This window comes from Hesperophylax consimilis, chromosome 2 (assembly GCF_061612785.1).
Source record: "Hesperophylax consimilis isolate HC1 chromosome 2, BYU_Hcon_1.0, whole genome shotgun sequence".
Lineage (NCBI taxonomy): Eukaryota > Metazoa > Arthropoda > Insecta > Trichoptera > Limnephilidae > Hesperophylax > Hesperophylax consimilis.
The window spans coordinates 33,596,553-33,619,213 of NC_142837.1; the positions used below are offsets into that span (position 1 = coordinate 33,596,553).

The window sequence follows — 22,661 nt, forward strand, 5'->3', positions numbered from 1 at the left end:
TGTACCTATATTTTGATAACTCTTCTATGCAATTTTTCAAAAAAAGATGTACTGCATTGTATGTAAAAAGCCTTTTCGACGTTAAAATAATATTTTTAAAAAAAGCCTCGTGGTTTGACTCTACAATACACAGGTAGATACTTCGATGTACCCTTAACTAAAACCAAACTAATTTAACTTTTTATGTATTAAATTCATTCCAAAAATCTGCTATTTTGTCACGAATACTTGTATTTGAAAACCCATTAGGGGTGTTAAAATACCAGGATTCAGAGATCTGTTTCATTAGAATCACACCAATATTCACTGAAAGTATATTTTCAAAAATCTCTTCGTGCGCAGTTTGCATTTCCAATAAGAAGTAATAAGTTAAATATTTTCAATAATTTAAAAACTCTATTACTCAATTCGGTCGCATCTCCCCTTATTTCAACAAAAGTTCCTACTTGAGCAAGTTTCCCACAGTGCATACTTTTCTTTCCGTAAATGGCCGCCCTGTCAAATGATCGCTCGCGTCAACTTGGGTTCACTTCACAAACAACATTTTTCTCTCCTCGGAGCAATGCAGGGAATGGCCTGCCCTAGTTAATCGAACTTTTGATCGCTTGGTCTGTCTACGAGAGCATGGAGCAGGCTAAAACTAATACACTTAGACTATTTGTGTCATCTGCAGTCGAAAATAAGGACGAATTAGATGAGGTAGATAGATATAATCTTAATATTATTAACAAAGGACTCGAATGGGTAGCCATATCCGTCAGAAACCAAGGGCCGCCGCCAGAGGCGACACTAATCTGACAGTTCGCGCCACAAATTTAAATATATTTTTAGTAAAATAAAGTCCGATAAGTTTCAAATTTTCGCCGAATACGATAGTTTTGTAGTCGTGGACAATTAACCAACAAGTTATTTTTTGCAGAGATATGAACGCGCCTACGTCTATCTGCAGGGACTTATAGCTGGCCTGGGGGAGAAAGAGGCTCATGATGCCCTTAATAATGCAGTCTGCAAGGATAAGAACCACGAGGATGTGTCTTTGGGGCTCCTCATGGGCATCCTGACAGATCCTTCCAACGCCGCCAAGTATTACAGGGACCTAACCCTTGTCTCCAGGGATGGGCTAGCATCCTGTTTGGGCAACTTGTCTACACTCATCCTAGAACGGTATTTGCGATTCCACGACACGGCCAGAACTCAGCTGTTATGGCTAGTGCGAGAGTTGATAAGAAATGCCGTCACCGGCATAGACAATATATGTTGGAACTTAATGCGGTACGCCTCTGGAGGCGATATAACTCCAAAAAACATAAACTTGATTGAATCTCTGTTGGACATTTACATGGAAAGTAAATCATGGCTCGACAAGTTTCCCGCCTTGATATGTTCCTCAGTATATACGTACCTGAGACTCATCGAGGATCACAACACGCTACAACTGTTGCCCCTTAGGCAAAAGGAAGTGAACTTTGTGGTGTTGTTAATAAGAGAAAGGTTTTCCGATGTGATAACATTGGGTAGGGACTTAGTGCGGTTATTACAAAATGTGGCTCGCATTCCGGAGTTCAACCAACTATGGCAAGACATTCTTCTCAATCCCAAGACTCTCTGTCCGACATTTGCCAATATCATGCAGCTGCTGCAGACGAGGACATCACGGAGGTTTCTTCAGTCTCGGTTGACTCCAGACATGGAGAGGAAGCTGGTGTTCCTGACGGCTACTGTGAGGTTCGGAAACCACAAGCGCTACCAGGAGTGGTTTCAGCGTCAATATCTTGCCACCCCGGAGTCCCAGTCACTTCGCAGCGATATGATTCGCTTCATCGTAGGAGTCATCCACCCGACAAATGAATTGCTTTGCTCAGACATTATCCCTCGCTGGGCCGTCATAGGCTGGTTGTTAACCACCTGCACCTCCAGTGTGGCGGCCTCCAATGCCAAGCTGGCCCTCTTCTACGACTGGCTGTTCTACGAGCCCGATACAGACAACATCATGAACATCGAGCCCGCCATCCTCGTTATGCACCATTCCATGCGCTCCCATCCCGCCGTCACCGCCACTCTTCTGGACTTCTTGTGTCGTATTATCCCCAACTTCTACCCTCAGCTGTCTGACAAGGTGAGAGCCGGCATATTTAACTCTCTCGGTCAAATCACAGAAAAGAGAGTTCTGCCCAGTCTGTATCCTCTGTTTGACTCTCCCAAGCTGGATCGCGAGCTGAGGACTACGGTGAGAGAGACATTCAAGGAGTTTTGTGTGAATACCGACGCTGCGGGCTCTGCACGCTCTGATGATCTAGGCATGCCGTGTGTGACGGAGGACCCGGCCTTTTCTGACGAGGAGGAGGAACCGCCCCTGGTAATACACACGGAGGAAGACACAGATGATGATGACTTGCCTCTGTCCAAAGTGCGAATGCGGGAGCGTTGGTCCGGGGAAGAGTTGGCGGCCGGACTAGGCGGAGACGTTCGGGATGCGGCCCTGCAGGTCTTGGCCGAGAAGGATAGTCGTGAGGAGCAGGAGCGGGCTATGGGAATCCTGTTGAGCGCAGCTGCGGCCACCGGCATGAACTCTGAAGGTGTAGGAGCCCTGGCTGAGTGGCTGGCGGCCGCTCTGCAGGAGGCTCCGCCCCCCGCCCTGCCCCCGCACCCTCCTCTGGCCGACGTGGCTCGTGTAGCCTCGGGGCCCCTGGCAGCCATGTTTGCTTGCTTTGCCTCTGTTTCCAAGGAGGAAGAAAAGAAGAGGAAACTGGTTGTGGAAGTGTTTAAGGAAATGCACGAACAGAATACTTATCACAATGTAGGATTTTTTCTACTATTTTATCTGAAGGTTATATACGTGTCTGAAATTAACTTGCTAACCGATCCCGAAAAGAAGAAAAGTGTTCCTTTCCAAAGTGATTTGTATAAAAACTATTGTCATATAATAAATACCAAAGTAGATGTCTGTTTAGCGAACGATTTGAAAATGTGCCAAGAGTGTGATGTCAATATGCTGTTGTGGCTCATCCCCGAAGTGTTCAAGGAATTCAAGGATCTCACGATGAACAATATCCACATCCTACACATCGTTGTGTCTACCGTGGACGCTCGGCAACTGCGAGACTTGGTGTGCCACACGTTACAAGGGAACCTTCTGATGTTCAAGCAGGAAGGGATTATGAGTGTACTAACAGCCAGCTTGGCGTGGGAGACATTTGAACAGTATTGTTTGTGGCAAATGTTGACAGCGCATGATATATCAATAGATGATGTTCTGCCTATTCTTCCAAAATTAGAATTTGATGTTCATGCAGAAGCGTTGACTTCTGTTCTCCTGATGCTGAAGCAGGAGAAGCCCAACGCTGAGGTGGTTCGGCAGTTGTTCAGCCGGGAGGCGGGGGCGGAGGATGGGTTTGTGACGGCCGCGCTAATGTATTGGTGCCAGGACTACGAAGACAAGTTGGCAGAGTTGATAGCCACGCTGCTCAGCACGCGCTATCCCGGGACCAGTCCCAACAAGAGAAAACGTCCCGCCAAGGGGACCATTCCTCCCAATGCCCCACCCACAGCTATTCAAGTAAGTACTCCTACTTCATATGTATGAATGGGCTAATTCTTTCCGACTCGGAAAGTAACAAAATAATTCTACTAAATAATATCAGAACAATAATTATTACTGTCTTTGTTTTTGAATTTTCATTACTGTTTTCTTTTTTTTCTCATAACTTTATTGACTATCCATAATAAATATTATGCAGGTATATTTTTATAAATCTGTGAATGGGAATGAGATATACTTCTTGAAATAACATTTGACAGTAAAAAAAAATCATTTCCGAATCAATGATATTACAGAAAAGGGTACCAATTTTTCTTTCAAACTGAAAGGGATTTTTCAATTGACACTAAAAATAGAATATATTTGTCATTATTCATTATTTATGTTGACATAATTTCAAACAAGTCAACTATGATAAATTATTGAGTACCTTTATTGACCGTCAACAACATGAAAATATTTTATCAAAATCAACATTTTGAAATAGTTTATTGATCATTGAGAAACCTGTTTATATTATTGTACCTCTTGAAAATAATCTTTATATTTGTTTACGTACTATTATTAGAATATTAATTGGGGCTAGCTGATCCAAACTTGTTGTCACTGTGACTACGACAATGTGTTTTATAATGCGCTGATTAATATATTATATTGATATATTTTTGGGGTATTATACCGTGTTGCGCTACCCCCTTCTTTGGTCAACTTTTCGGACAGCGTTACAGTTTCCATCATCAGGGCAGATGTGTAATTATTATAAAAAATGTATCCCAAAAATAAATACACTATACATCATACATAAATCTTAAATCATACATGAGGCAAAACAGACAGTGCAGTTTTGAAGGACTTTTAAAAAAATGGCACAACGAATGCCGTTTTAAGCATCATGTCCTGAAGATGACATCAGAAAGATGATAGCCCCCGGCAGCGATACATTGATGCGATTTCTGTAGTTTTTGGCCGCGTTTTTGCACATATAGCTGCGATTTACTCCCGAATTCCATCCTTGAGTTCTTCTAAGGTGTGAGGCCGATATTTAAAAACATTTTCCTTCCGGTAGCCCCACAGGAGGTCGCAAACTGCAGCCTGAAGGCCTGCTGGGTGGCGACGAATGAATGGCCATTTTCAAGAAACGTGCGAACGGCGAAGCCCCGGTGTTGTGTGGACCAAACCATGATAACAACTGAAAACGGCACAACCCTCCCGACACAATGAAACCCCTCCCAGGTTCCTACCCCCATCGCACGTGTTGTACCGGCCCTTTAAAACCACACTGTCTGTTTTGCCGCACCCTGTATCTAATTAATAGATTTTTCAAATGTTTCCAGGTTTTGGGCCACTTAGAACAAATGAGGATGTGTTGTTTTCGACAAAATGACATGTCCTTTTACAACATGGAGTGCATGAGGAAGGCCCTGCAGTCGGCGTACTCCAATAGTAGCGATGCGATAAAGGTTTCTTTCACTTTTATTTAAACATTTTGAAAAAAACTGTTTTTGGATCAGACAATATCAAAAAAATTTCCACTACTGAAAATTTCCTGGAAATTTATACATACAAATGTGCAGGATAATATTGTGTGATAATAATATCTTTGTGGCTTGTGCATATTTATACATATTGCATTTAAATATTTTTACTAAAGATATGTTGACTTGGCCTATTTCACCGTATCACTTGTATGGGGAGCGGTATCACTTTTCAATAGTATTCTGTTTTGTCATAGAACCCTTTATCATTGCAATCGTTTATCATTCCAGAAAGAGTTCAGTTTTCTGTTTGGGCTGGCGTCCGAGGAGGAGCTCCCAGTCTCCCGGAGGGGTAGGAAGGGGGCCCCCGCACCACCTCCGCGGCGCCCCCCCAGGTCTAACCCTTCATCAAATGACGACAGCGAGGTAAATATCTTTTAAATGATATTGTGTCAAAACGTTTATGAATAGACTGAAATGTTTACATTATAAGCTAAAATTACTCAATAGTCATAAAAGGCTTCAATAAAATGCCTAGCGATATAAATCAAAATACATATAATTTTTTTGCAGTATGTTTCTTGACTTTCCTTCCACTTGACAAATCGTGGAATTTTTCATTAGAAATTGTAAGTTTCGTGTTCACAATTTGATAATATTGTGCATAAACCCTAAACAGCTCCAAAATATATCATGTCAACTTTAAACAGCTCCAAAATATATCATGTCAACTTTAAACAGCTCCAAAATATATCATGTCAACTTTAAACAGCTCCAAAATATATCATGTCAACTTAACAGCTCCAAAATATATCATGTTAACTTTAAACAGTTCCAAAATATATCATGTGAACTTTAAACAGCTCCAAAATATCAGTTTGCACATACATATGTGACTTTGTTCATTGTGAAAGTCGATTTACAGGAACTATGTACATATATAACTCTTGGGTGTTTTGTTCTCTATTTTGTGGCACCTAAACATGCTTTGAATATTAACTTAAATCTTAACAGTTCTTATGAAAAAAGTGAAAGTTGTCTTTTACTCAGATAAAAGATGAAATAAACATGCCATTACTGATATTATATTATATATGTACCACTGACATCATCTTGAGCTATAAACAGTACCATAATGGGGCTGACACACTTGCGCTATACTCTCGCGGTTTGGCCTATTTCAGCATGTTGCGTACACTCGCTGTTGCGTACCGAATCCATTGGTACTCGACGAATGGACCTTAATGTAAATTTGAACAAGAAAATAAGATTGAACAATTGTGTTTATAACCAGGAAATAATAGGAGTTGGAAGGAGGTCTCTACATTGTGAATGTTGTGGCTTCATTTGAAAGTTCCGACGAGATGTACATCTAGTAATAGTTAACAAAACAAACGGTTTTGTATCACAACATGAATCGGCTCATGTGATCTTCGATCACTCTCGATATCACACAATATCAATCTAATGTATGACATTTGGAGCCGATTAATTGTACTACGAGGGGGCGACAAATATACAACGACGACAATAATATCAAATAATAATGACACTTGCTTTTTCGAAGATAAGACCTTTAGGAATAGAATAAACAAGGGAGAGGGAAATTTAGATAGGAACCGGATTGGAATAACCATAAAAGTTTTTCAATAGTAAACACTTGCCATATATTCCCTTTGGCAAGTTTAGGCAAACGATATACTGTAATAGGCAAAGCCATAAGAGTATAGCATAGTCTGTCACAGGCATAATAAGGACGGTAGATTAATATATGTATTTTTATATTGCAGGAAGAAGAAATAGTGAAGCCAAAACAAGCGAAACGGCGGAAGAAAGCGATATCTGAAAGTGATTAATCTAATATGTATTGTGAATTCATAGTTTTAACACCAAAGTGCACCTCTATGATAACTGGACAGACTATTTGAAGCTTAGTATTGAACATAATATCAGTCTACGCGTCATTTCTGTTCCACCACCCTTTTGGTTTGTAGAACATCGTCATTTTAATCTGCGGCTATTTTTATCACACTTTTATTTGTACATAAAGAGTCATAAATTTAATTTATCGGAATAATGAATAACTTGTTACAACTTTTATATAGTGAAATTAACATTTTACAATAATTGATGATGTCATTGTATTACTTGAGTGTGGTGTAAATCATTTGGCTTTTATTTGGGCGTGAGATCTGAACAATGGAACCTTCAATGTGATTTGTCTTTAATATTATGTATTTTTCTTTGCTAACATTTTATTTACAAATAATTGATTTGTAAAGTTTGAATTTTGTTGATTATATGAAAAAGTGTGATAAAAAGCTGATGAAATTACTGATTTAATTGTTTGCAACAAATCTTCTGACTACAAAAAAATGTGAATAATATAATCATTTTATTATTTAGAAACACGTTTATCTAATTTGGTCCTCAGCTTGAATAAAAAAATGTGTTCAGAATCAAAACAATAAGCAATGAGAAGTATCTTATGATAACAGAAAATATAATAGTACACTTATCACTGATTAGCCGAACAATGGCTTATAATAAAAGATATCAAAAGCGGTAAAAGTATATGTACAGATATAATAATATATTATGTACAGATGTAATAATGTATTATGTACAGGTATAATAACATATTATGTACAGATATAATGATGTATTATGTACAGGTATAATAATATATTATGTACAGGTATAATAATATATTTCTGACTAATCATCACATTAAAACTGTTTTATCTACAAAAGTACAATTTACAAAAGACCCCACGCTTTACCTTTGTGTTTCCTTAACGTAAGTAAGTATTTAATTCAAAGCTAAAGTATTATATTAATTGATTCCATGATATTTCATCAAAATGACAACTAAACACACCTTTAAAAAGTGATATAGAGTCATTAAAAGTGATGAAACAAAAACTAGATTTAATAGTTACCTATTTAACCTAGTTTTTGTGTCATCATTTCTTGTAGGTTTGTTGAATTGTCATTTTGATGATATGCCCGGTCACCATATTAATTAACCCCTAAAGCTCCTGGGGCTCTATTCCTGAATCGAGGGCGCTCGTAATTGCCGTCGAAAGTACGTACGTTGGTAGTCGTTGCTATTCCCGAAATTGGTCGAAGGTACATACTTCGACGCCAAACGTCAAAAGTCATTCCACACAACATCTACTGGGTACAACCAGTAGAAACAGGGCAGCGAGTGGTAGGTTGTTGGCGTTTCTATGGAATTGGCTGTCAAAATCTAGTCTAGCTGTCAATTTTTGTTTTACCGCGCGGATTCCGCAAATGTAAAAGTGGGTGAAAATTTCCCACTTACTAAGTCTTTATCGGAGCTTACAAGCTTAATTAAGAGTTGCTTTTGGCAATTTGTAATATGTCCCGCAGCCATTTCTGTTTTGAATAACGAACAACTGTTGTCTGTTTGACAGTCACACCATAGAAATCCCAAAAACATCAGGAATATAGACAATATTCACAGGGGTGCCAATATAATCATCTCTTCTACCAACTTCGACCGTTCGACGCTCAAGAATACGTAAAATTGAAACATTCGAAAAAGTTAGTCGCGACGACTAGTAGTTTTTCACTCGAAGACGGCGCATACGAAAACGATTGATCGTTTAACTCCAGAATCGCAGGCCTGACATTTTGCAATGTAGTTCTCAAAAATATAAATGCAGATTGCGTGGAAAATATTTTCACATTACATTCGATTTCAGACGAATTGGCTGTTTTTGAACGTATTTCTAAATAAAATACTGTTTATCGTACAAACTGTAATTACTACTTAACACAAAACTAAAAAACATATTTAATTAGACAAAGGTCATTGTCATTTCACATTTTATCGTTCAATATAATAAAAAAAATGATTGAAAGATTTACAAAATATTTGATAGAATTAGTTTTAATTTTAATAGAATTAGTTTGAGTGTTTGCGGTAAATTTTTTAATGCAAACTTAAAGCGCAGTATTCTCTCTTTCTAATACTGTTTAAATCATATTTCTCTACGTAATACAAAATGAGATAGCATAACTTTTATGAGACAGTGTCAGGCTGGGATATATATCTACCAAAAAGACTTTACGGGGTTAATGACTATAATATAATAATTAAAATATAGTTTGAACTAAATACCTTCTTCATGGAGACAACATAAATGTAAACTGTCGAGACTCTGTACTTTTACTTTTGTAGATAACTTTGTTTAAGCCCTCGATTAGTACTTATTATTGAATATTATGGTCTAAGTTTTATTTTATGGGTAATTTTTGACCAAGTAGAAATTGGAATCGAATGATTGGAAAAGATTTTTTAAGACAATATTTGGATGTAATAACATCCTTTGATATGGAGCCCTGGAAATTGCACATTTGACTTGACTGATATACTTGGTGTGTTAGCTTCCTTAGCATCACAGTTTTGGTATTTATATTCCCATTTCGTTTGGTACCTTAGAATAGTTTCATAAAACATTAGTGCTTTTTCATCATTTATGCGAGAAAGTCAGGCACTTTTCAGAGACAGCATAAACTTTTGATCTTATTTTTAATGAGTTCTATAAGAAATAACATAAAAAAACATTTCCATTTACAAACATCAAGTGAAATAAGCATTAGACATATTTATGTGCACTCAAAATATAGACGAGAAGAATAATACATTATTGAATCTGTGACGCCATTTGATATTTGGGCAAAAAAACTATTCACCCAAACTAGATTGACTAGTACTACAATTGTTTTTTTTTAGAGCTCATCATATGACTGTTTTGAAATTGACCATTAGTTAGAAAAACGTTTTTTAGAATACAGAGCAGGTTTCAAAAATCCAGAACAATTCGGTACATCGGAGAGCGTAGGAGAATCTATCGAACTGCTTCATTGTTTGTTAACCATTTTTTTTTAAACAACTAATGTAAATTATAAAATATAGAACCAATTATATTGATAGATCAAAGAATATAAACGTCTTTAGCCTACATGAACACTGGTATAGAAGCATTACTTATTTTGAAGTATAGTACTGATATGTTGTAGTAAGGATACAATAATTACAATTTTTTTTATAGGCCGAAACATCTTAGGCCGCTCCTTCATGGGTCAGTAAGGGAATCAACATAAACTGAGTGCGCTATTGCTTACTTCCTTTGCCCGCATTCTTACTGAACCTGGTTTATGTCAATGTCTTACTTACTCTTAAGCCGGGAATACACATGCCTGTAGCTGGCACACTTGCATGCAAGCTCCTTGCACATGCCAGCTACTATCATGTGTATACGCTAACTTGCATGCCTGTACCTGCCTTGCAAGTAGATTGCACAACATTTGATTTACTGGCATGCAAGTTGAGGGAGGGGACGAGGGGGGCTATGAAACCGGCATGTGTGAACGTCGCGACAGGTACGGGCATGCCAGTAGACATTACAATACAATTGGCAGTACACATTGTACTGCCAATTGCAATACGATGACATTTAATTCACTTCAAATGTTTTCCATTGCCAAAAAGCTTGAGACTACTCAGTCTCAGAGTGATTTGAGACACGTACTGTCTAGTGACTGGCATGTGTATACGTCTTGCAAATACAGGCATGCAAGGACGCAACTTGCATGCAAGTTTAACTTGCATGTGTATTCTCATTGCGCCAGTAACTTGTACATGCCATTAACATGCATGCAAGCTACTGTTCCATTTTACAGGCATGTGTATCGCCGCCTTTATGTCGAGTGTAGTTACTTGCATCTAAAAGTTAAATAATATTTATTTATTGTCGTAATAAATAAATATTATTATTAATAAAAATTCCATAATAAATAAGACCAATTTTGCACTTATCTCACGTAATATTATATTTTAAGGTACTTTTTTCAGTAAAATTTTGTTAAAAGTTTCTTTCATATCTATATTGTTTTATCGTTTTAAAGGAAATAGATTTAAATGACTACGTAAGTATTTTTGTAAAATTTGCCACGTGGGATGTCCTGTACACACATTTAAGCTTGTGTATTTTTTTTATATCTGGATGACATCACCATTAATAATATTGTTACAATGTCTTCTGTTAGAGACAATATATTTTGTATTCTGTAAATAATTCGGAACATGTGAATGTACAGTGCAACAATATAAATATTTACAAGAAAATATATTTACTTTTATTTACCTTATCTCCCTAATCCATCGAGGACAAAGTTTTATGAATTGCTAAGTACAATGTGTTTGGACTAAATGGACGTGCTGTTCACGTTGTGAATTGATTGGTGATTTGTTACACCATGCGCCATGCAGTATTGTCTTCTGCCACCGTTGCCTTACAGAACAATGTGCAATTGAATATTGTTGATGCGAGCAGTTCGTCACATGTAATTGATTATTGCTGGGTTGTTGCGGCAAACATTTGAATATTTTATCAACAGGTTATACAAAATAAAGAACCAATGAAAGTTCATAATATAAGATTTATTTCCAATAATAAAACAGTAAGAAAAATGATTGTATCATAAGTTAGTACACTCTTAACATTAATAAAACTTTGATATAAATTCTTATTACACAGTATGAAGTAAAATTTTCTAAAATGTACAATGATTCCATCTTGATGTCTTAAATTAGAAAAATCATAGATCTCACAGTTGTATTATAAAAATGGTGGTAGATTGACAATAAAATACCACAGACTAGATTTTTTTAAAGGAGCAATAATTTTGTTGGAAAGTACAAATAATACAGGTTGTCCACGGGTGAAGTGCGCTAACTTCGGGGGGTGATTCTACATGATTTTAGAAGTAAAATAAGTAATTTTGTACGGCTCAGTGCCGCCTCCATTCAAAACTTGAACGGAAGCTGAGAGATCAGAGCGTACATTATCATTTCTTTGTACGATCGGGGGTACCCCAAGGCAGTAATTTAGGCCCACTCCTCTTTTCCATATTTATTAACGATATTTCAGAAGTAATTATGCACTCTAGGTTTCTTCCCTTTACTGATGACCTAAAACTTTTCTTAGAAATACATACTTCTAAAATTACTTAAAAAGTAAAAAAGATAAATAACTTTTTTACCATCATGTAGAATCACATCCCAAAGTTGGCGCACTTTACCACCGGACACCCTGTACATGTAATACATAAAACAATAATCTACAAAATAAACCGTTGATACATACAACATAACATATTATTGGTTTATAAACATTATAATTACAACAACTCAGTAATGTCATAGAATCTTCATTACAAAATGTACATAAAATGCATTGTTTCAAATGGCGCAGCATATTGGTCACAGTGGGAATAATTCAAAATCTTGTATAATTACATTTTGCCTTTTTTGTACCTATACCTCGCTTGTGCCTTAGTGTACTTGTTACTGGTTCTTTCAGGTACGGGGTTTTCTTCAACAGCCTCTTCTATAAATAAAGTAAATATTTTTTATTAGTAAACCATAGCCCTCCCAGCATTTGTTATAGCGGGTTCAGACTTTTCGATTTTAGTCGATGAACTCGACACTTGAAAGCATATTGACAAGTGTATACCTTCTTTCAACAAAGTTGCTCAAGTTTTTAGTTAGAAATCCTGCCATTCATTAAAAGTTGATCAACTAAAATTCCAACGTCTGAATTAGCGATGGGTGCAGACTCATTTTAGAGCGGGAGCCACCGTACCAGCTCAATATTTTTGTACGGCTCAGTGTCGACTCAATTCAAAACTCGAACGGAAGCCGAGAGATCAGAGCGTACGAGCAATGAGAATACTGTGCTCTCAAGATACGACTCCCCCGATACGGCTCCCAGCTCCCAGTGTATGAATGTCCAGATTTCCGACTGTCAGACTCGGAGTATGTGATAACAATTAATACATGGATAATTGTAATGGCGCTTTTATTTAAAAATGTTTCCTGATTATAGAGTAACCGTTCAATTGAGCCATGGCACGATTTACCGGGAGTCGTATGAATAAGGCTCATCAGAAAGAGCTAGCTCAATTGTGCAATTTGCTCGAGAACGACTCATCGCTAGTATGTATTAGAAATACTAAAAACTATATAATTATAGATATTAGACTTGAACTGGATATTAGAATTAAATTTGCACAGCTTTTCAATGACAACGAGCTATGAGAAATATCTTTGTGATTAATTTTTGAGTTATGTCATGTTGCGCTTCCTTTAGTCAATATTTCAAAAGTGTTCCCTGTCATTGCTGGCAAGACTGATTTGATTTAGGTTAGTTGTTTTAAAGCTGTCAAGCACAACTGCTTGCATAAATGCTTGTTAGTTTGATCATGCGATTTGATCAAAAGTTGTAAAGTTTGGCTCTCCTTTCTTCGGTTTTCAGTTCGTCTTGCTTGATATCTCATGCAATTACATATTATTTAAGTTCCTATTGTGTAGTAACAATAAGCTTTTATATTTGTTATATAATGTATATGTAAATAATATTTTAATAAATCAATTGTTTGAAAACAAAAGAAATTGATTTGTTTGGTGATTGCAATTTGACAATCGATTGTTTGAAAAAAAAAAACAAAAAAAAGGTTAATTTGCAAAATCTTTAAGAATGCACACGGACTTATGACAAATAATAGTGGAATAAGAAAAGGAAAATTACAATAATTAAAAAAAATTATTAAATTTCTGTTAGCCTTTGATAAAGGTCAACCTCTTACATAGTGGTATGTAGTATGTCTTTCAAATTGTTTATCTCACCTCACTTTTTTGTCACTTCATATAAAAATAATTAATAAAAAATTCACAAAGTTTCATAAATTTTTACTCAAATTGCGGTCGGAACCTTTGGTTTCACAGAGGTGTACACATAAATTATTGGGTGGTTAAATTCTATATTTCAATGTAAAGCTTGGTGCTTTTTCTTCCTAACACTGTTTAGTTCATATTTCTAACTATGACGGTAAGGGAGACAGAACGATTTCTATGAGACAATATGAGATGTTCCGAAAAGCGAACAAAATGACTCCTACGGGTAATAGCTGTTAGTTCCCAAAACCGAACTAATTAGCCTGAGGAGTTAATGTCAGTTTTTAATTAAATAACATAATAAAAAAATATTCTTCTTTTCACATTTCAGTAGTAATATTAGGTATTATCAGCGCTTTGGCTCCTTGGCAAGTTGGTGCCGGGAGAGATATGCCCCAATTGCGCCTGCACAGGGTCAGCCCTGCATGAAAGGTTACCTGAAGCAGGACGAAGAGAAGAAGACTATATCGTTGTCAGTGGGGGAAGCTCCGTAACTAACCATCCACTGGTTGAAGAATCACTCACTGATGTAAGCGACAGTAGCGACATCTAAAACACTATAACTTCTATACAGGGTGTATCGGCACGTACCCGACAAACTTTAACCAGCTATTCCTTAGCACATTTGGAGTAAAAAATGTTATTGGCACTTTGCTGTCCGGTAACATTTTTTTTTAATAAAAAATTTACTATTCATATTTTCACCACGTGTCACCAATGTTTTATCCTTTGTCAAAGTTTGAAAACCCGTCTGGCAATATTTTGTTCGAGTTTCGTTGAATAATGTACGTACGTACCTACGTTGGCGCGCTTTTACAATCACAACGAAATGGCACGGCACAATTCGTCTCATTTTTAACTATTATTATTTAGTGTGTACGAAAGAGCGAGGACACTTTTTGACACACTTGCTAATAACAGCTGTTGAACACGAGAAACAATGCAAATGACAGTGACGGAGTATGGATTTTTTATTTATTTGTTTTTAATGGAAAAAAAAAGTTACCGGACAGCAAAGCGCCCATAACATTTTTTACTCCAAATGTGCTGAGGAATAGCTGGTTAAAGTTTGTCGGGTACTTGCCGATACACCCTGTATATTCACCAGATTCACCTAGCGACAGCATGCATTTTCTGATGTTCGGTTACCGTCAAATCGTCTCTCGTTGCTTCGGTATTCAGTTTGTCTTACTAGCTATCTCATGCAATTATTCCTATTGTGTAAAATAAGTACTTATATTTGTTATTTACATAAGATTTTAATACATAAATCAATTCCAGTTACCCATTCACCCATTCTAACACACGCCCCTTTGAATAAGTAGACATATTAAATATGAATACATAGCTTATAGGAATCCACTTATGTATAATTATTGAGAAAGAAGATAATAAATCTAAACGAAATATGAAACAGAACAAGACACACGATAGAAATAAAAGTTGGGGTCGCAACTGGGAATCGAACCCAGGATCTCTGTCTTATGTACCGGGAAAACGCTTTTAACCACTCAGCCATTGAGACCTGATTATTTTCCGTCATTTTTGTTGATTAACCTTTAAAAGCTATTCCAATAAATTGAAATACATAATTCCGAAAGTGTCAAAATGTGCTGTGGTGGAATAGATTGATTAATTGTTGAAATGATCAGCATTTAAAAGGTTAAGGCAGTTTTAACCATACCTACACGGCGGTAATAAGTCATGTTTTCACTATTCCGATCTTACGTGCTGTGTAATATTTACACCACGATTATAAGTAATGGGGCCTAAATTAGTCAAGTTGTACAAACCTTCAGGTGTTTCAGAAGGAGGGTTGGCTTCACTAATTCTCTGATGCCGCATCACGGTCCCAACGGACCAGCCACCAACTGCTATGGCCAATGCAAAAGCTACCTGGGTTACTGGATTCTGGAAAATCAATCAATTGCAATCATAAACTAGTTTGAACATAATCAAAAATACATAATTATTATTAAAATAATCAAGTGGACTTACTTTTAAACCTAGAAGGCCAGTTACAGTACAGTCTAGGAAGACTATTGTTGTACCAGCTACAAGTCCTATCCACCTACACTTCCAAGGAAGCTTGTCAGCAGCTGAAAATATAAGTTTGTCTATTGAAAATACTGTTTGGTGTGTCACTTTCATCATCATGGCGCTACATCTCAGGGTGGGATTTGGCCCCATCCATGAATATTCTGCACTAGTCTCTCGCTATTTGCCTTCAGTCTTCGGTCATTCCCGTTCTCACACAGTTCATCCGCCTCTTCCTCGATCTGCCTCTGGGTTCTGGTCGCTTCCGCTGGGTATTCCACTTATTTTAAATAAATAGTTTCTTTTTACACTCTTCATATAAGATATAAGGTTAAAATATTGACCTTGTTCCTCAGTATCTGGTGGCATCAAAGAATTTTCTATGTTTCGATTTTCTAACCATATGAATCCTTTTCCAACGCCCAGTCCACCTCCCGCTAGTGTTAGGGAAAAGGCCACTTGCATTAAAGGATTCTGAAAAACAATAAAAAAACTTTTATTTTTATAAATACACATAGGGACCGGGACGGATCTACAGAACTACTCGTCATAACTGAAAGAGACGTGTTGCTCGGTGGTTGGGAATAACGGTGACACCGGTTTTTATGAATTATGGCGCTACCGGCAACTCTGCTGTGCATTATCGGACGCGTATTATAGACAGAATAATATTTAAATACCTACGAAACATTATAAAATTTAAATCGTTTACAGCATTATCGCCATTCTTACCTTAATATAATATTATACAATGAAATAATTTAACTGTAAAATAAATACAAAATAGTATGGATGATCTGCAGTCTCTCGTGTCTAGGATGAACGAAGTATGCGTGAAGAATGAGTTAATGATGAATGTAAGTAAGTCTAAAGTAATGGTGTTTGAAAGAGAAAGTACGAAAACAGTGTGTAATATAGCTGTGAATGAGGAATACTTGGAGCAGGTGGATGAATTTGTGTATTTAGGAAGCATGTTTACGAGTGATGGGAAGGCTGACAGAGATATTGAAAGAAGAGTAAATGCAGGTAACTCCATTAATGGAGGACTGAACGCAGTTGGCGCTAACAAAAAATTGTCCAAAGAAGCGAAGTTAGCAGTCCACAATGGAGTGCTGGTACCTACCCTGATGTATGGAAGTGAGGCATGGAACTGGCAAAGAAAGGATGAAAATAGATTGAATGCTGTTGAAATGAGATCCCTGAGGCGTATGTGTGGTAAAACCATGTATGATCGTGTGAGGAATGTGGATATCCGCAAAGAGTGCAAGGCTGATGTAAGCGTAATGAGTAAGATCAAGAAAGGGACGCTTAGATGGTTTGGGCATGTAGAGCGAATGAGCGAAGAAAGGAGTGTAAGGAGAATATACGATGCAAATGTGAATGGTAGCAGAAGTCGGGGGCGCCCGAGGAAGACATGGCACGACCAAGTGAATCAGATACTTGAGTCGGGCCATGTCAAGAGTCAGAACAATAGAAGAGTATGTATGAGACGATGTATGAATGTGAATGAGGCAAGGAGTGTGTGCCAAGACAGAGTTGTTTGGCGGTCCGTCCTCTCTGCCTACCCCTGCGGGGAAACGGCGTGATGGTTAGTTAGTTAGTTAGTTAGTTAGTTAGTTAAATACAAAAACATATACATATTATGGCACTGTTAAAAATCGTTGGATGCAGCCAAGGGTAAGGAATGAAGAATCAATTCCGTTTGAAATTGAGAATCAGATTGAGTGTGTCACAAGATAGAATTTATTAATTTAATTCATTCATTCAATTTTGCCTACGTCTAGTGGTGAGTAGTATGTAAAAATTTTCATTAAAATGTATGTATTATTTTGCTGTTTAAAACAAAATCCATTTTCTCGAATGGGACCCTTGTTTTCGCCGGGCATAAATAGTGTATTCAGGAATTGTTGAAATTTTTTATTTTTTTATTTTTTATTATTTAATAATATTTATATGTTACATTTTTAGACAAATTTTTAACTACCATACTAGGCTAATGCCCGTGTTGTGGTAGTTATACATACATGAAATAATAATAACAATGACATAAAAGAACTAAAAAATACTATTTTATAGAAACATAAGAAAGAAGTAAAGAAAAAAAAAACAAATTTAATGATTTTTGTTGTTTGTTTTTGGGGTGTTATGCCGTGTTGCGCTAACTCCTTCTTTAGCCGACGTTTCAAAGGAGTTAGCGCAACACGGCATAATACACCAAAAACAAACAACAAAAATGCTTTTAGCCGTGAGAATCTAAAAACTTACCAAATTTAATGATAAATAAAACTGAAAACAAATATATTAAAATTAATAGTAAACTGAAAAATAAAGAAAAAGTATATGTATATTTAAAAAGATACAAATAAAAATTAAAAATATTAGACATTAAGATTAAAATATAAACATAATTAATATAGATTGTTTAATGCATATAATTGTTTGTGTGCAAGTTTATTTATCGTAGGTATTATCTATAAGACAACATGTTTATGTTCAACACTTAATTTTAATTTTCGTGATATGAGACAAGTTGGAAAGAAGTTTTTATAATTTTTTTATTTTTTTTGTGTTAGGAACTCATATAATCTTTAAAGAAAGGTTGTCTCCTTTCAAATATCCATTGATGTACACGGGCAGTAAATATGAATATAGAATTACTTGACTTTAAGTCGGTACTCAATGCATTGTATATTTTAGGCGCGATGAACCAGAATTGCCGTTGAGCGAATGAGGTTTTAGTTTGAGGAACCACGCAACCCAGGTTTGATGAAAAGCGGGTGTGAGCTTGGTGTTGTGGAGCCAACAGTAGGTTATTTTTTCGTGTGTAACAAATGCTTACCTTAGTAAATAACTGTCGTATATCTAAGACCCTGATTTTAGCAAAGAGTTCATTAGAGGGATGGGTAGGTTGGCATTTAAATATAATTCTCAAAATTAGTTTTTGAACTGTAATAATAGAATTAATAATGGATTCAGCACAACCACCCCATCCCACTATACCATATGTTGCTATAGATTGGAAAAGGGCAAAATATACGCTTCTTGAAGTCTGTAAATCAAGGATGGACCTAAGGGAGCAGAATATCAGAGTCGTATTGAGTTTGTCACATCTATTTTGAGCTTGTTTGTTATATGTTTTTATATCATTTAAGAAGTTGTCACGGTCGTTATTTGTTTTAAATTTAAGGATTATGGGCCTTTGCTGGTCTCTGTTATTTCTTTGAGCGAGACGGTATGCCGTTTCCACGTTATCTGCGTTAGCACTTGTTATTTTTTTAACGTTGGATATAATGTTTACTAAATTTTCACCATTTATATGAGGGATTCCCCTGATTTCAACGTTCTTTGCTCTGCTTTCTCCATCAATTTGCTCAAATTCGCCTTCTAGTTGTTCAATGCGAACTTCGAGAACAGCGTTTTTTTCTTCTAATTTTTTATTTTTATCTTCTAATTCGTGTACTCGTAGTAAGATTTCTTCATATTGTTTACTCATTACTGCCACTGTGTTGAGAATTTGTGTATTCTGATCAAGAATTAGGTTATGTTTTGTCAGTAGCTCACTGTCCAAAGATGAACTACCCACTACGTTGGGATTAGCGGTAGGCACGGCAGCTAAGCATTTTTTACACTTAATTTGGGCGCGCCGTTCCTTGGTAAGGCGTCGAAATGAGCTCTCAGCAACTCCGCCGCAGTGTAGGTGAAATGTCCCTTTGCATGCATTGCACATGAACAAGGACTCAGCGGAGAAGGTAGGTTCCGCACACGCATTGCAGTTATTCATGTTGATAGTTGTTATTGTATTGGGAAAGTAAAGTTGAGTAGTAGTGAAGACCGCTATCATTTGTATATAATTTATGTATATAATTTAGCTGTAATAATATGTACTATCTACAAATATTTATTATTTACCATTGCCTTCTCACGTTCCACAAGTATATAGTCGAGGATAACGAGAAACACTCCGAGAATCAGACCGATGCAAGAGCAAATCCACGGAATTTTTTCATCACCTGAAATTTAAAAGGTTTTTTAAGTTCAAAAAAAAAAAATTGATAGAGTAACCCATCAGGAAAAGGGGAACAAACCAAGTTGCGCGGAGGGGACGTGACCTTCCCCTTTCTGTAATTTGTCAATAAATTAATCTGACAGTAAACAGGCAACTCACATTGTAATAGCACCATTTAGTTCGCAAAAATAAAATCAGCTTACAAATTACTAGTACTTTTTACAAAGCCACGCAAATCGGTGGTGCGTAAAAAACTTAACCACAAATCCCAAATTGGATAAACAAAAGTTGAGTTTGTTTCGAAAACTGAATATTTTGTTACACTATTTAGTTAGACACTTTTAAAACCGTTTTTATGAAAAAATTTCGATCCTGCACAGAAAAGTCTCACAATGGACTGTGTTGCAAACGATTGCCTTACTTTAGCAAACTTTACTTTTCTGCACAGGGTCTGGTTATTTCAATGTGCGCTCCTCGGCATTCAACGGAAGACTGATGTCGTAGATTATTTGAAGCATTCTCGAACCCTACTGGTGCCAAAAATATGGTCACATGGTTTGCCTCCAGCTTGTCGAAATGATACCCGGATTTTATGTTAGGGCAAATCTCAAGTTGGATGTCTATGGCGTACAACTTTAAAAACAATTCTCAACATTCTTGCACATAATGAAAAAAGAAGGTAAATGAAACAAAAACGTTGTTTCAATCACAAAATGTAAACTTTCTCTTTGAATGTTGTGTCTACTTGTGTCTTTGAACATCTGTCTTCTGAAACTGGATTACAGTTTAAATCTGTTTGTTTTATTAATTCTAATTTTGGTAAGCCAAAATGTAATTCTTTTTACAAACAGGAAAAAAAGCGCTAATCGCTGTGTATGGGGTTTAAGGTTAAACCAGTATGTAGGTGATTGCACAATTACTAACAATTGTTAAATAGTAATGTCAATCTCACAGTTTATAATTAATCATAATACATAATCATTAGGTTACCTTCTTTTTTCCGTTTCCTAGCATATGAAACCTTTTTGATGGCATCTATGATTTTTAAATCATGTGGCTGTAGCTGCAAGGCTCTCGTATAGGACAAGACGGCTTCCTCAGTTAATCCCACGGCAGACTCCACCTCTGCCCTTCTAAAGAAACCCTGTACGGAAAACATGTAATCAATAAAGTTATATCAGAAATTACACTTCGTTTCAACTTAATTACTACAAGAAACAACTATTTACGTTGGCAGAGATGATGAAAGATGCATTAAAATTACATTTTTATTTATAGTTCAAAATTTCCATCATAAAACGATTCCTTCGCCGGCATTTTGGATTTTTTAGTATGGATTTGATGATTGCGAAAGTTTCGTTTCAATCATAATCATAAATTACTTAATTAACCCCAAATTAAAACCTAATAACCTATTTTGTGCATTTAAATAGTAGTTTCTTGTAGTAATTGTTGAAACGAAGTGTAATTTCCATAATCTGTGCTGAAAAGTGCGGCGGTTAGGTAAATAATTATCTCACATTTTTATCTGAATTCCATTCGAGGAAATCATTCATTTTAAAAACCACAAGATATTACTTAGTATAAAGTCTATTTTTAATTCAGAATTCATATTTCACCTTAGCCCACATGGGTTGAAGACGGATGGTTTCGTTTGCATCTTGCAGGGCCAAGAAATAATGCTGTAATTTTAAGTAGGCCAAGGAACGATTGCTGAACAAGGAGTAATTCTCAGGGTCCATTTTAATAGCCTCAGTGTAATATAAAGCTGCCTCCTTGTAATTTCCATCTTTGATGCAGTCGTTGCCCCTTTCTTTTATTTCCAGCCATTTCAAGGCATCTTCTAAAACCTAGCAAATTAAATTAAATTAAAATTATCTGTCAATTATCACAAAGCAACCAGAATAACTAATTTATTATGGGAAATTTCTTTACCTTCTGATTTTCTTCTTGTTTTTCTAATGTTTGTTTAGCGTGAACTGTCATTTTACGTTTACTATAATGTTACGTTATATGTCATTATTTAAATATTTAGCACGGTAGAGTTATTGTTTACATTTCAATTCGAATTATAATTAAATTAAAAAAGAGCCGCAGAAAGCGTCAAATCCATCGTTTGAAGCATAGCTGGAAGTTGAAATCTGGTAAATCCACTGACTGCCACTGACATTTGATTTGACGTCACGGGCGGCGTAGCCGGCAGCAGTAAACAGATGGTTTGCGATCGATATTTATTATAAATGCAGATTTAATATAACTAACTTTTATAATATTTTTAAATTAACGTGTTTCTCTCAATCAATAAATTATTAGGCATAAAGTGTAGCGGCCGATAGTTAAAAATAATAATTTCGTTGGTCTGTCTCTATGTCTATGTGTAACTTGGGTTCAATGATCTGTAGAGCTGAATTTACTTTGATTTTCAGAATTGAAATTGATTGTGGGAACCATGCAGAGGCGGATTTGCAGTCTTGGCCGCCCTAGGCCCTAAGGCCCCAGACCATGTAGCCGCCCCTTTCTCAGTACCCATCATATTGACCAGGAGTATCCAAACTTTTCAGTAAGTTCCTAGGATCAAAACCGTTTTAATTTTCCTGCCATTATCATTCATGGTTCATGGGGTGAGATTTGTCCAGGTCTTAGTGGCGGATACGTCTGCCCACCTGCTGCGTGGCGGGCCGGATCGAGAGAGACTGGGTGAGGGAGGCCTTTTGACCTTTCCAGCTGGACTATCTTGACCCATCGCCTTGCAACGCAGTTGGAGGGATGTATTCATACGTATGTCACTCCTGGACACACTAATCCCCAGATTCCTACCCACCCCTCACACATTTT

At 36.5% G+C, this 22,661-nt stretch overlaps 2 protein-coding genes across 2 annotated transcripts; one reads left to right on the plus strand and one right to left on the minus strand.

The window, feature by feature from the left end:
- Positions 1-530: 530 nt before the first annotated feature.
- Positions 531-6,943, plus strand: IntS3 (integrator complex subunit 3). Its single transcript, XM_089642380.1, has 5 exons — positions 531-699; positions 920-3,556; positions 4,873-4,998; positions 5,305-5,439; positions 6,804-6,943. Exons 1-5 carry the CDS (start codon positions 625-627, stop codon positions 6,867-6,869), a joined length of 3,039 nt encoding a protein of 1,012 aa, XP_089498506.1. The 5' UTR covers positions 531-624; the 3' UTR covers positions 6,870-6,943.
- A 4,541-nt stretch (positions 6,944-11,484) lies between these two features.
- On the minus strand, positions 11,485-21,989 carry LOC149425937 (uncharacterized). The gene is made up of 8 exons (XM_089645212.1): positions 21,762-21,989; positions 21,446-21,676; positions 20,817-20,970; positions 19,730-19,830; positions 16,165-16,294; positions 15,782-15,882; positions 15,577-15,694; positions 11,485-12,437 (listed from the first exon to the last, which is right to left on the minus strand). The coding sequence occupies exons 1-8, from the start codon at positions 21,810-21,812 to the stop codon at positions 12,343-12,345; spliced, it is 981 nt and encodes a 326-aa protein (XP_089501338.1). The 5' UTR covers positions 21,813-21,989; the 3' UTR covers positions 11,485-12,342.
- Positions 21,990-22,661: the final 672 nt, after the last annotated feature.